This window comes from Trifolium pratense, linkage group LG1 (assembly GCF_020283565.1).
Source record: "Trifolium pratense cultivar HEN17-A07 linkage group LG1, ARS_RC_1.1, whole genome shotgun sequence".
Classification (NCBI taxonomy): Eukaryota; Viridiplantae; Streptophyta; class Magnoliopsida; order Fabales; family Fabaceae; genus Trifolium; species Trifolium pratense.
Window position 1 is genome coordinate 14,753,914 of NC_060059.1, and position 9,632 is coordinate 14,763,545.

The 9,632-nt window shown below is 31.6% G+C and overlaps 1 protein-coding gene across 1 annotated transcript; it reads left to right on the forward strand.

Annotated features, from left to right (window-relative positions):
- Positions 1-3,434: 3,434 nt before the first annotated feature.
- Positions 3,435-4,758, forward strand: LOC123903169 (phosphoenolpyruvate carboxylase kinase 1). Its single transcript, XM_045953085.1, has 2 exons — positions 3,435-4,262; positions 4,397-4,758. Exons 1-2 carry the CDS (start codon positions 3,485-3,487, stop codon positions 4,441-4,443), a joined length of 825 nt encoding a protein of 274 aa, XP_045809041.1. The 5' UTR covers positions 3,435-3,484; the 3' UTR covers positions 4,444-4,758.
- The last annotated feature ends 4,874 nt before the right edge of the window (positions 4,759-9,632 follow it).

Sequence of the window (9,632 nt, forward strand, 5' to 3'; positions counted from 1 at the left end):
AGATAGATTGTCTGTTTGTGATGAATTGTATGTGTAGGTGGCTATAAAGTTAAGCTCAGTTACATTATCCAATTAAGGGATGGCATGTACACAATTTTGCATGAAAGCAATCTAAAGTTTATTTTCAAGTATAGTGTCTATCCATTTTAAGCTCTCCAGGAAAAGGCATACATAAATTAATTCTCCTTTTTATGAAAATTAATTAATAGCTGCGTTTTTAGGTATTGTCTGTTGTTCACGTATGTAAATACAAGACTAATATATAAGGTGAGTTGTCTTAAAGAGTTTTGGAGCATTCTAAATATATGACCGTTACAATCCACGGTTTTACCTTAGAATGGATCTCTTTTTTTTTCTTTTCCAAAGTGCCTCCTTTTATAGTCCATCATTCCTTGACCTAATGAGCTTTTCTTAGATTTGGGTGTCAAGCCCAATAAGCTATGACTCATATTCCATACGCAGCTCGCTCGTACAGGACACGTGGAGCTGACGCGTGTCACGTGCAAAACACGTAGAGTCGAAGCACGCGTAGCTCACGCATCCGTCTGTGTTATGTCACTATGTTCCTTCGTAGAGGAGGCTTTGGCAGGCCAAGACGAAGTCAACATGACTTGCATAGTTGAACCAAAGATTGCGCTCTACATGACCTTAATGGCCATGATGAGCTTGTTGTGTTGAAGGTGAGGATCATGGTTTGAGTTGAGTTAGGCTGAAGATGGAGCTCATGGTCGAGTTGATCTAGGCTGAAGATGGAGCTCGTGGTCGAGTTGAGCTACGCTGAAGATGGAGCTCATAGAATTTCTTGGCCGTAATAATTCTCAGGATGCTGAGATGCGGAGATTATTCATGTTATGCGTATTGTCATCTCCACCTTGATCGAGTTATTTTTTAAACGAATTCTAGTCTTGTTGCAACCGTTGTCCTTAATTGTTCTATCACCATCTCTTATCTCAAACCTCTCTTAGAAGAGGTTCTTAACTTATTTCGCCTTTAGAATTGGTCTGCCACTATTTAACATTGCTTCAGAAAAGCCAACTCATATGCGGATTTCTTAGACTTTGATGATCTTTCTCTCAAGTTTTAGTTAATTCGGATTTTAATTTTTTACGTACATTTTTGGTGTTGAATTATAAGGGGGTTTCCACCCCTCGTTTAGTCCATTAATTATCCCTTTTACTATAAAAATAAAATAAGTTGACTGAGATTGTAAATTTCTTTGCAGACATTATCAACAAAATATACAGTATTTCTTTGCCGTAGCCGTGACCCAATGGGTTCAAACTTCAAACTTCAAACTTCAAAATGTTTATCTTAGTCCAATCCAGTTTTCTAGGGTTAAGTTATTTTAAGATTAGTCCATAAAAAATGTATTTTTTTTTTTTATAATCTAGTAATTGTTTCTAGGATGTTTGTTGCATATTTTAAAAATTCATAAAGAGCTTGTGTGTGAGATTTTTTTTTAGTTTGACAGAGAGATTGTCTTGGGTAGCATAGAAACAATTAAGTTGTGGACCTCTGGTGATGATTTAAAATTAGCTTGATTACGGTTTTAGTCATTTTAATTTAACCTGCTAATAATATTGGTCACCCTATTTAAAAAAATTCAATTTTGGTCCATCCCCTATTTTTTTTTTTTTTTTTTTGCATAATGAAGGGGCAGTCCATCCCCTATTTTCTTAAAACTAAAACATTACAATGTGGCACATTTTAAATATCGCACAACTTAATTATGTGAAATGATAAACGTCATGGAATTGCTAGAAATTTTCTTTAAAATTAGAGAGTTAATATCAACAAAAAAACTTTAAGAATTTTAGTTTCAACTTTAAAAATTATCCATTTTCCTATTTTAAATCCCTTATAAACATTTTCCTATAATGTACGTGTTTGAGATCCTTAGCTTAAATGTTATTTTTTAGTCTTTTATGGAGTTTTTGTTATGAATTGAGTGGCGGTGGTTTGTTTTTTTTTGGCTTTGATTAGATGTTTTGTGACTTGTAATTGTATTTTTTCTTTTTTGGGTTATGATAGTACGAAGTTTACCCATACTCGTACCCGTACCCAAACTGCGGGTTTTTACCCTACCTGTTGCAGGTAATTTTTGCGGGTATCCTCTGGGTATGGGTCAAATTGTCATCCCTAGTTTTCACCGTCGTTAATCTTCGTCGGGGAACCTGTGGGGCACATAAGGCTCTCTCCCAACCGAAGTTTCTTCATACGCATGATGTAATTGTATTTTTTATTCTTGGCAAACTTGTGTTTTGGATAAAAAAAAATAGGTCATTAAAATTACTAGATTTCGTTTAATGGTAAGGAATTTTGATAATATGCATGAGGTCTTGTGTTCGATGTTTTACTCCTTTGAGAAGGAAAAAAACAATTGGTCACTAGATTCTTCATTATAAACAAAAAAATCACACTTTTTAAATTTATGGAATAATTATGTATCTAGTCTATAATATAGACCAAATACATTAATTATTTGATATTTTGATGAACCAAAAATGTGAAGTATGTAACAATGTACCCAAAAAAAAAAATATTATACTAGTATGTAACAAAATGGCTCTTAAAAGTTTAAATTTGAGTTGTAATCATAAAATGCCTTTTTTAAGAAAAGGACATGCTAAACAATGCCCTCGGGGTACTTATTAAGCATACCCAAAAAGGAAATAAAGTATAAAATTAATGCTGGTAAGAGAATATTTTACACATTCAAGATATTCAATGCACATGTTTCAAGGTAGAATTTCCTCATTTATGTGCTTAACTACTGCTCGGGAGCAATGTTTAGCATTTTCCTTTAAAAAATATATAACCTTAACTTATTTATTTGACCAATAAAGTTATAGAGCTTTAATAAATACAGTAGTAACTATAGATCTCTACCAAAAACAATATATCAATCAATTTTAAATTTTTGATACATCAAAGGACATATTTATAATTTCTTAGAATAAATTTTTAAATAAATTTATTTTAAAATAACATATATTTCATTATTTGTTAATTAATTTTTTATTTATAATTCAATTTCAGTCAAATGCAATGATCAAAAATATCTTTAATTAGAAATTAGTTTGTTTTTCCCTATTTTCTCTCTTTCTGTTTTTTTTCTTGTTTCACAATCAACAAAATATAACAAAAATTCACCAAGTAAACCCAATTTCATTGAAATTCAAAAACAGAAAAAAAATAGAAAACGGACGTTACGCCGTAACTAAACAACCAGTTAGTTTTTTTGATAAGCAGGTATACAATTCAGAATAAACCAATCCCGTCAGTTATATGCTACGTGTCACATTCTTAATGGTAGTATCCACCGAAAGAATATTCGTTTTTCTAATATGCCAAAAGCACATTCCAAAAAAATTCACCCTCTCACTCTCTCTTCAGTTATCTTATTTTTTTTCTATAAATTAAACTAACCTCAACACATTTAACTCAAAACTCAAATTCACAAAATTGATCAAAAATTGTTGAAATGTGCGAAACCCTAAAATCAAAGTACCAACTCACCGAAGAAATCGGTCGCGGCCGTTTCGGCACCATCTTCCGGTGCTTCCACCCTAACTCCGCCGTACCTTACGCCTGCAAAGTGATCGACAAATCTCTCCTCTCAGATTCAACCGATCGTGAGTGTCTTGAAAACGAACCAAAATTTCTTTCTCTTCTTTCACCTCACCCTAACGTTCTTCAAATCTTGGATGTTTTCGAAAACGACGATTTCTTATCAATCGTTTTAGAGCTTTGTCAACCGTTAACTCTTCTCGATCGTATCGTTTCTAATCCTTTCTCTGAACAACAAGCTTCTTCTCTCATCAAGAAGCTTCTAGAAGCCGTTGTTCACTGTCACCGTCTCGGTGTCGCTCACCGTGATATTAAACCGGACAACATTCTCTTCGATGCTGATGATAATCTTAAATTAGCTGATTTCGGTTCGGCTGAATGGTTCGGCGACGGAAGAACGATGAACGGAGTTGTTGGAACGCCGTATTACGTTGCTCCGGAGGTTCTTTTAGGAAGAGATTATACAGAGAAAGTTGATGTGTGGAGCTGTGGTGTGATACTGTATATAATGTTGAGCGGGATTCCGCCTTTTTACGGTGATTCTGCGTCTGAGATTTTTGAGGCGGTTATTAGAGGGAATCTCAGATTTCCTTCTAGAATCTTCCGTTCTGTTTCTTCTGGTGCTAAAGATCTGTTGAGAAAGATGATTTGTAGAGATGATTCTAGAAGATTTTCTGCAGAACAAGCCTTGAGTATGTCTTCTAATAATCACTTTTCGCTTTTAATACTTTTTCAACTAATTTTTCAATTATTCATTATGAATTAATTAAGGAAATAATCGATTATTATTGATTTTGATGGGTTTTTTTTTGTTATGAATTTTCAGGACACCCTTGGATAGTGAGTGGAGGTGAAACAACAAATCAGAATTGAAAGAAGATGTAGAAAGTATGGCTACCGGAGGCAGAGGAAACAGAGCATACGATAGTGTAAATTCCGATGAAGCGATGCGAGTAGTTTTTTTTTTTTTGTTACTTTTTTAAGAAGAGTATTTCTTCGGTTTAGGAATCGAAGAAGACTCTGTAGATGAGTTTGTTTAGTTGAGAGAATCTTCAGGGATTTTTAATTTTCTATCTGAAGAATCAAACTTTTTTTTTGTTGAATAAAATGATGTAGATCTGGGTTACTTTTTTGTATAATAGTACTATGGTATCATAATTTTGAATGATAAGTGCTTTTAATATTTTATTTTTTTTATGAGAAATGCTTTTAATATTTTATTTTTTTTATGAGAAGTGCTTTTAATATTTTTATTGTGTGGATTTGTGTTTCAATGTGTTCATATAAATTTTTACCATAAGGAAACAGAGGAATAATAAATATGATCGATCGATCACTATATTCTAGTCAAGAAAAATGACTAAATTCATTTTATCTATTTATAGAATATAATAGTAGTTAATGCGAGTTAAATTCGTTCAGGAGAACTCGAGTTGTTTTTGGTTACCGAGAACTCGAGTTGTTGGTGAAATAATAATTTGACCATATTACTAAAATAATAGTTTTTTTTTTTCTTTTCAATATCCTAGTTGCTAGAATTCGCTGTTTTAAAGGTGAATAAGTGGAGTATATACTTCATAATAGTATTTAATAAGCACTTAATCATTCGAATGCACCATTAATTTAAAAAGTTTTAAATGAGTCTCACCAATAACTCTTAATCGTCATATATAAATATTCATTATCCCGAATGCTTTAAGGAGTATTCTTTAAATGTAGTGCAATGTTGTAAATCCTCAAACTTTGGTCGTTTGTTTTAAGTTATATTTTTTTACTCTTGAAAATAAAGTGCTAGGAAAATACATTTTTGTGTTTGTTACAAGTTTGTTAAATTTTATTCCTAATATAAAAGATTTCTTGAAAAAAGAATAATTCTCGCAAATAAAAATGGTGGGAAACAATTTTCGTCAAATATGGGAATAAATACATGTATACTATCGACTAATATCCCTATTATAAAGGTTTATGAGAATATTTAAACGAGAAAAGTTATTCCTAGAAATTAAATTTAAATTTAGTAAACTTGAAACAAACGCCCTCTTATTAAAATGTATTTAATATTTCCTAATTTTTTTCCATATTATAATTGTTCGATTTTAACTGTAATTTAACATCACTAATACTCGGGGAAACTTTGTGTGTGACCTCAAATATGTCATTGAAATTTTCAGCTCGGTGTCATTAGATTGTTAGAATAAAATATATTTAAGACAATATATCATTCATGATGGTTTTGACGATAACAAATCAACATGGAGGTCATGGTTTGGTGGCGAGGATGGATGTGATAGGGAGTGAAATGATAAGGAGGTCAGAGTTTCGATTTTTACGTACCCTCAACAAAAATTAACAATAATAATTACTAAAATTGGTTTTTTCAAAAATAAAAATATAAAGTATTCTTTATACATTCTCATGATCCTCTACATAACAAGGTTGAAACAAAACTATTTCTCATCCTTAGGACGCCATAGAAGATCACACAAACTCAAGTCAGTGACCGTCAATCATCTGGACAACGACGAAGACTTCACGTGAAGAAAAGTGCTAGTCTAAGGTCGCCATCCTCCAGACAACACATCATCAAGGAATATGATATGAGCGATCTTCATACAAATCCTTTATTGGAGAGTTACCTAGATCATATTATAACTTAGACTGATATAAGATTAAATTGTATATCCTCTCATTGAGAGTTAGACTCCTAGAACAAATTTTGTATCACACTTATACAAACTCAAACATTTTGTGTAACCCACCCATTAGTAGCAACAACTTATCTTGGATAAGAGAAGTCCTCGCTTGTAAGGTAGAAAATCTTGGTGAAGTTACTATGTGGAAATCTTCTAGTCTCCGAGGAAGAAAATCTATGGTAAATTTTATCCTAGTACGTAATTGTAATCAGATTATTATAATTGATAAAGTCCTTCTTCGATAGGAGGCAAAATCGCTCCGGATGAGTGGTATGGACTAGGTTATCAGTTGGGTAGTCAACCAACATAAAAATAAGGAAAATGTATTTTTTTATAAAAACGATCGAAGATAGTAATAAAGAGATATTGTCTCCGTCCCACAATGAGTGACTCAGTTGATTGTTTTACGCATGTTGCATATCTTTGACGATTAACGCATGTCAATGCATAATTTTTTGACGATTAATATATTTAATTGTATAATAGCAATTTATATTTTGAAAATAATCATCGAAATAAATCAAATAATTTTTTATATGCTAATGTTTATTTTTAATTATTTGTGAAAAAAAATATAATCAAATCAAAATGTGCACATAATACACTAAGATCAACCGTGTCACTCAATTTAAGTCGGAGTACATTCCGGTGGTTTAGAGAGAAGAGCGTAGGCAGTGATGTCAGTGGAGGCGAGTGAGAGTGTTGACGAAATAAATTGAAAATATAAGCCGTGGCATGCAATATGTCGATGCCCTTATCAAATCAAATAGTGTAACTTATCGTGGGTCCCTTCTCAGTACGTAACGTACTCAACGTTGGTACCACTTATTTATTTATTTATTTTATTTATTAGTATTTGGATTTTGGACCACCATTCACATGGGATGGGAATCCCTCAAATCAAAATAAATAGATTTAACTATACATTTGGTCCCTTACGTTTATTTTAGGTTTCAATTTGGTCCCTTACGTTTAAAAAGTATCAATTTGGTCCCTTACGTTTATTTTAGGTTTCAAGTTAGTCCTTTCCGTCAATTTTGTCACATGTGGCAGTCAATTTGCATACGTGGACTGACACGTGGCACTTTGACACGCTGACACGTGTACTGTTCAAACGGTGTTAGTGACAAAACTAACGGAAAGGACTAACTTGAAACCTAAAATAAACGTAAGGGACCAAATTGATACTTTTTAAACGTAAGGGACCAAATTGAAACCTAAAATAAACGTAAGGGACCAAATGTGTAGTTAAGCCAAATAAATAGTACAGTAAATATCTTTTTATTTACTTAATTAATATATTGTTTAATTTTATTTAGTAGTAGTAAAGTTTAGACCGTCAGATGAGACCAACGGGTATGTATGTATGTTTCAATTGTCAAAAGGAAGGAAATGAAAGTGAGAACCTTAACGAACACGTTTGTAGGGTATTCAAACTTCAACAGCGGATATTCACTATTCACATTTCACACCTTAGTACTTTTAGAAACTAAACAAGGTCTGCTTATATATGTCAACAAACAGTGCCATTTTTATGAAGAAAATACTATGCCAATGGCATATGCAATTATGCCACCGGATATGCTCTCACCTACTTTATTCGGGTCGCAATTACGAATACAAATAAAAACTAGTCAAAAAATAATTCTACCATTAATTGTGTAAAATAATAATATATTATAGGCAGCACCAACAAAGATTACCACCTAAGAGCACTTAGATGATATGATACGAGAGTTTTTTTTAACTTAACAAAGTCTTGGGGTTCAATCCCTAACTTATACATGCAATATTGTTAAAACTTGTAGGGAGATATTGCCACTCATTCGACTCCCACAAGGCTCGAGGGAATAATCCCTATCCTAAAATGCTAATTTTTTTTAACATTACATTTATCATGTGTATTCTCAGCTATTTTTGTTTGTTTCCCGGTGTATTCCCAACTAACATTTTTCAACAATACGTTTCATCATATATACAAACTATTTCATATATTTCCCGGTGTTTTTAAAAGTTGTTTAGGGTTTGTGAGAGTGAGACAGAGAAATTGTATAAGTACTTAAATGAAGTACACGGAGAATTTAGGAAGTGATTCAAGTGAGCATGTTTCCTCTTTAGTTTGAACCATGGTTCATTACTTCATTTCATGTTAGACTGAAATAAACATAATAGTATAGTTATTACTTATTATACATATTGTTTCGCCTAATCAATTTTTAAGATAAAAAATTGAGAATCGAACCAAGTTGGATCAATTTTTATCAGTTCACTTTAATTTTTGAACCAAATTCCAAACCAAACCAAATTGATTTTTCCCCCAGTTTGGATTTGCTTAGATCTTTGCTTTAATCGATTTTGTATGATCCACTTAATTACACTCCTATCTAAGAGAGATATTCATAATTAGAATTTGACGCATTTTAGAGACCGCACAGTTGTGGGTGAGAATTTAATTTAGTAATATTTGTTATTTCGCCTACATAATAAAAAATAAAACATCATCATAAAATATAGTTTTATGAGAATAAAGTAGTTATTAAAAAACAAAATTTGTACAACTTAATTAGGAATATTTCAAAAATGACACATGATTAAATTACAAAACTAGCTACTATATTTGATTATATTAAGACGATCGAATATATGATCGATATTTTTTGCTTAATTAGCTTCGAGATTAAATAGAATATTTGCCAAATTGCCTTGCATATTTAAATGTTTACAAATTTATTCCATGATAAGTGTGGTAAAGCAGATTCATTCTTCAACAAGACTCCATGTTGATACCCATATTCTTATATTCAAGTACATCAACAAATTTTATTAGGAGACAAGTATACAGTATTGTAAGGCCGGTCCTGACTATTTGGAGGCCCCTGACTCCAAATATTAAGAATAGATGCCTTAATTAAAAAATATGTAAAAAATTTAAAAGGAATAATTCTTATTTAAATTCTAAATAACGTTTTTTTTTTGACAGGAAATTCTAAATAACGTTAATAATATAAAAAATTGTCATCCATGTAACAAACATATAAATTATTTATATTTTAATCAGTAACAACAAAATACATTGCTTGTCAAAAAAAAAAATACATTTTAACTATGTAAAAATAACACCTCACTTCTAGCAGTTTTTGAAGTAAACTCACCAAACAAAACTTCATATTGTATTTTTTTTGTTCATTTTATGTGTTTTCTGGAGCTTAGCCATTTTATTTGGACCTTTCAAATTATTTTTTAACAAAGACGGATCCGAAAAAATATTGAGTTCTTATTTTATTTTTGTGAATCAATTTTTTTCATATTTTTGTAGAGACCTACTACCCTATAAGTTTTTGTTGAGGCCCCAAAAAATGGAGGCCCGAC